The following is a 5,803-nucleotide window of genomic DNA, read 5'->3' on the forward strand; positions in this document are numbered from 1 at the left end:
TGACAGTGAAGCATGAGACATGAGTGGACCTGATGAATAAATGAGATGAGTGTGGTGAATGAATGAGAGAACAGAAGACAGTGAGGTGAGGTAGAATCAGATCACACAGATCAGATATGAGGACATAGAAACATGACATCAGACTGATGGCGCTCACCCTGAGGAAGAACTGTCCGTCCTCGTTGCCAGCTTTGATCCTGAAGGTGTTGTGCATGTTGGGGAAGACGCTGGTGGCCTGGATCTGGAAGATGTCGGCTGGCACCGAGCGCTCCGACGTGATGCTCATGTACTTATAGACGATGGAGGGAGGGAGTCCTCTGCATGCGCTTAGAGACTGACAGCTGCAGCGCCTGACGACACAGTCAGAGACAACACATCAACACCCTGTTGCTGTCACCAGGATGTTGTTGTGTGACGGTCGGTTCCTGGTCTTCTCTTTGTGGTTGCTGGGGAGGTGGTGTTCCATGTGTTTGCTTGCTGTTAGTAAATGGTTGCTATGCAGCTTCCATGGTGTTCCTATTGGTTACTACAATGTTACTAAGTCGTTGCTATGGTGTTGTGACAGTTGCTGTGTCTGCAACAGGTGGTTGCTATGGCGTTCCAGGTGTTTGCTTGGGCTTTTCAGTTTGCTGCTGTAACACTGTGGTTGCTAGGTGATTGTTATAGTGTGGTAAATATGGCGCAACTCTGATTTCATAGCTGTGGTTGTGACATCGTCTCAAACAGCTGCTGAGGATCATGGGTAATGTAGTACCTGAGTTACTCCACATCTCAGACAGAGTGATGAACCTGAAACATTTCAACCATTTCCACTCTACTGAAACTCAACAAGTGAATCTCACTCAAACAGGTGATGACATCATCTCCAGGTGTGGAGGAGCACAAGTGAGTCTCACCCCTCTCCGGTCTGGACATAGGGCTCCTGGCAGGGGTTTCTGGGATAGCAGCGGTAACCTCCAAAGTAGTTCCAACACATCTGGTCCTCACGGCAGTTTGCTCCAGTTTCACACTCGTTTATGTCTGTGAACAGAACCAGAACATCCACATCAGAACCACAGCATTCACATCAGAACCAGAACGTCGCATCAGAAACAGAACACATCAGAACCACAGCATTAGCATCAGAACCAGAACATCCACACCAGAACCACACCATCCACATCAGAACCACAGCATCCACATCAGAACCAGAACATCCACATCAGAACCACAACATCCACAGCAGAACCACAGCATCCACATCAGAACCAGAACGTCCACATCAGAAACAGAACACATCAGAACCACAGCATCCACAACAGAACCAGAACATCCTCATTAGAACCAAAACATCCACATCAGAACCACAGCATCCACATCAGAACCAGAACATCCACATCAGAACTAAAACATCCACATCAGAACCACAGCATCCACATCAGAACCAGAACATCCACATCAGAACCAGAACGTCCACATCAGAACCACAACATCCACATCAGAACCACAGCATCCACATCAGAACCAGAACATCCACATCAGAACCACAAGATCCACATCAGAACCAGAACATCCACATTAGAACCAAAGCATTCACATCAGAACCACAGCATCCACATCAGAACCACAACATCCACATCAGAAACAGAACATCCACATTAGAACCAGAACATCCACATCAGAACCACAGCATCCACATCAGAACCACAACATCCACATCAGAAACAGAACACATCAGGACAACAGCATCCACATCAGAAACAGAACACATCAGAACCACAGCATCCACATCAGAAACAGAACACATCAGAACCATAGCATCCACATCAGAACCACAACATCCACATTACAACCACAACATCCACATTAGAATCAGAACATCCACATCAGAACCACAACATCTACATTAGAACAAGAACATTCACTTCAGAACCACAACATCCACTTCAGAACCACAACATCCACATTAGAACCACAACATCAACTTCAGAACCACAACATCCACTTCAGAACCACAACATCCACTTCAGAACCACAACATCCACATTAGAACCACCACACCCATATCAGAACCACAACATCCACTTCAGAACCAGAACACATCAGGACCACTGCATCCACATCAGAATCAGAACATCCACATCAGAACCACAACATCCACATTAGAATCAGAACATCCACATCAGAACCACAACATCTACATTAGAACAAGAACATTCACATCAGAACCACAACACCCACATTAGAACCAGAACATCCACATTAGAACCAGAACATCCACATTAGAACCACAACACCCACATTCGAACCAGAACATCCACATCAGAACCAGAACATCCACATTAGAACCACAACACCAACATTAGAACCACAACACCACATTAGAACCAGAACACATCAGGACCACTGCATCCACATCAGAAACAGAACACATTAGAAGCACAGCATCCACATCAGAAACAGAACACATCAGAACCACAGCATCCACATCAGAAACAGAACACATCAGAACCATAGCATCCACATCAGAACCACAACATCCACATTACAACCACAACATCCACATTAGAACCATAACATCCACTTCAGAACCACAACATCCACATTACGACCACAACATCCACATTAGAACCAGAACATCCACATTAGAACCACAACATCCACTTCAGAACCACAACATCCACATTACGACCGCAACATCCACATTAGAACCACAACATCCACATTAGAACCACAACATCCACTTCAGAACCACAACATCCACTTCAGAACCAGAACATCCACATTACGACCACAACATCCACATTAGAACCCCAACATCCACTTCAGAACCACAACATCCACATTACGACCACAACATCCACATTAGAACCAGAACATCCACAGTAGAACAACAACATCCACATCAGAACCACAATATCCACTTCAGAACCACAACATCCACTTCAGAACCACAACATCCACATTACGACCACAACATCCACATTAAAACCACAACATCCACTTCAGAACCACAACATCCACATTACGACCACAACTTCCACATTAGAACCAGAACATCCACAGTAGAACCACAACATCCACATCGGAACCACAATATCCACTTCAGAACCACAACATCCACTTCAGAACCACAACATCCACATTACGACCGCAACATCCACATTAGAACCAGAACATCCACAGTAGAACCACAACATCCACATCAGAACCACAATATCCACAGTAGAACCACAACATCCACTTCAGAGGTGCAGGCGTGTACCTTGGCACATGCGAGTTCCCTGCAGCTGGTATCCTTCAGGACAGATGCAGCTGTATGAGCCGGGCTGGTTCACACACTGCCACTGACACATGTAGGCGGACAGCAGGCACTCGTCCACGTCTGACCAACAACAGCACCAGACCAAGGTTAAAGGTCACCTTGTAATACTGACATGAATGTTTACAGGCTCAACTCATATCATAGATGTGTGTTCAGACCGTGGCAGCTGAGCTGGTCTGGAGTCAGCTCGTAGCCCTGATCACACTGACACATGAAGGATCCTGGCAGGTTGTAGCACAGATGTTGGCAGGGGCTGTTGGGTACACATTCGTTTACATCTGGAACATACATCAACAACAGACACATGGTTACCACAACATCAGTCCACCTTAAACATCAGTCCCCTAAAACATTAGTCACACTTAAACATCAGTCCACCTTAAATATCAAGTGCAAGTGATTTACAGATAAAAAATATTTTGGTGGAACAATTTAAAGCTATTATCAGAACATTTGGAACATTTGGAACATTCGAAACATCAATACATTTGGAACATCAGAATACTGGAATGTCAGAACATTTGGAACATCACAACATTTGGAACATTTAGAACATTCGAAACATCAGAACCTCTGGAACATCAGAATACTGGAACATCAGAACATCTGGAACATCAGAACATCTGGAACATCAGAACATTCGAACATCAGAACCATCTAGAACATCAGAACATCTAGAACATCAGAACTTCTGGAACATCAGATCATCTAGAACATCAGAACATCTGGAACATCAGAACATTTTGAACATCAGACCATCTAGAACATCAGAACCTCTGGATAATCAGAACTTCTGGAACATGACAACATCTAGAACCTCAGAACATCTGGAACTTCAGAACATTTGGGACATCAGAACATCTGGAATGTTAGAACAATTGAGAAATCTAGAACAGCTGGAACACTAAATTCACCTCTGCAGAAGTTGAACTCGTCTGCGGTGAATCCGACTGGACACTGGACAGAGGTCAGCCTGGCCCGGTTGCCGGCCTGGTTGCCGGCCTGGCTGATGGCTAAGTTGGCGGTGCCATAACTGGGTGCAGCAGGGAGGGGGATGAAGTGTGGAGGCGGGGGGCGGGTGGTGGTGGTGGGGGCGGGTTCTTCCTCTCCGTTGCTGATGATGATCTGAGCGTTCTGCGGCAGACAGAAATAACCTCCGTAGTGGTTGATGCAGCCCATCCCCCCTTTACAGGCGCCAGGCAGCGTGTCACACTCATTGATGTCTGGGAAATGTAGCCCAACAACATTTAACTGAGACTGTTTCCTGTCATAACTTCACATTTCAAAATAAAATGTTTTTCACATGATGTTGATCATAATAAGGAAGTGTACATTGAACTGATAATTGGTAACTGACGAATTAATCACTGATCAGCTTCCTCTCTCTGAAGCTTTCTGTACTTTTGATTATTTGTTATTGATCTAAAATCATTGATCAGTTTGGTTAAATCTCTTCACCTTTACATTCTTGATCTTCCACGTTGAACTCGTAGCCCTCCGTGCACTGTCAGAGAATGTCAGCAGGTTATTGATCCATCAGATATTGATCAGGTGAATTACATGCTTCCTCTGTGAATACTGCAAACACCTCAACAATCATGAACTCATATCATAGCAACACATCAGGACTGATCCAGATTGTTCCCGCTCTCTGTCCTCAATCACAGAGTATGTTATTGATTTGTTACTGACAGAAGACAGAACGGGGTATGGGGGATGATGGGTGTCTTACTGAGTAGGTGACGGGTTCATCCACCTGCTGAGCAGAAACCATGAAGATCAAAACATTCAGCTGGAGGAAAATCTGCAGCGTCTCCATCCTGAAGACACAAACAGCAGATTAATCAATCAATCGTTTGATTGATCAGTGAATTGTTTGAGTCCATAAAACATCAGTCCAGTGTGATGACGTCACAGGAACCGGATACAACGATTTTTTTTTTTAAACGACTAAATCATTCAGACTCGATTAACTGACTAAGCTCTGAAGTGACGTCATTCATCCACAGACTCGTTTAAACTACAAGTCCCTGTCATCTCCTCCGCTCCCAGCCCAGTCCAGTTTAATGTGTGTTCACTGATCTACCGTTAGAACAGGCCTGTGGAGTTAAACCGGACTAAGTGCAGTCCACCACAGACCCCAGTCCTCCTGCAGCCTGATCTACAGAATCATACAGGTATCACTCAGGGTCCTGGTTCAGGAGATCACCGTGTGACGTCAAAGTGAAGCGATCTTACCTGGACTCTGATCGGTCTCTAATGTGTAGGTGCGTTTGATCCGAAGGAGCAGGAGGCAGGTAGGCGGGCGGTGTTTCTGTTTCGGCCGTTCAGGAGGCTATGAGCTCCGGCGGCCCGCCTGCAGCTCCGCCGCTGCCGAGACTGAAGCGGAGCGACGCGGAGCAGTGCCGCCCCCTGCCGCTCACTGCCGCGCACTGCAGCCTGCAGGAGAAGAGTTACTGCGAGACACTGTCCAAGTCCAGAATCCAGAGTCCAGAGTCC

At 45.9% G+C, this 5,803-nt stretch overlaps 1 protein-coding gene across 1 annotated transcript; it reads right to left on the reverse strand.

Moving 5' to 3' along the window:
- Positions 1-4: 4 nt before the first annotated feature.
- On the reverse strand, positions 5-5,690 carry LOC111670572 (EGF-containing fibulin-like extracellular matrix protein 1; the record flags this gene model as incomplete). Its single annotated transcript, XM_023427331.2, has 8 exons — positions 5,543-5,690; positions 5,037-5,124; positions 4,763-4,808; positions 4,219-4,527; positions 3,463-3,582; positions 3,245-3,364; positions 897-1,020; positions 5-350 (listed from the first exon to the last, which is right to left on the reverse strand). Coding segments are annotated over exons 2-8 (1,152 nt in total), but the record flags the coding sequence as incomplete, so codon positions are not given.
- Between the last annotated feature and the right edge of the window lie 113 nt (positions 5,691-5,803).

The sequence above is a fragment of the Seriola lalandi genome, unplaced genomic scaffold (assembly GCF_002814215.2).
Source record: "Seriola lalandi dorsalis isolate HSWRI2012SDOR001 ecotype SW California unplaced genomic scaffold, Sedor1 jcf7180002054858, whole genome shotgun sequence".
NCBI classification, from domain to species: domain Eukaryota; kingdom Metazoa; phylum Chordata; class Actinopteri; order Carangiformes; family Carangidae; genus Seriola; species Seriola lalandi.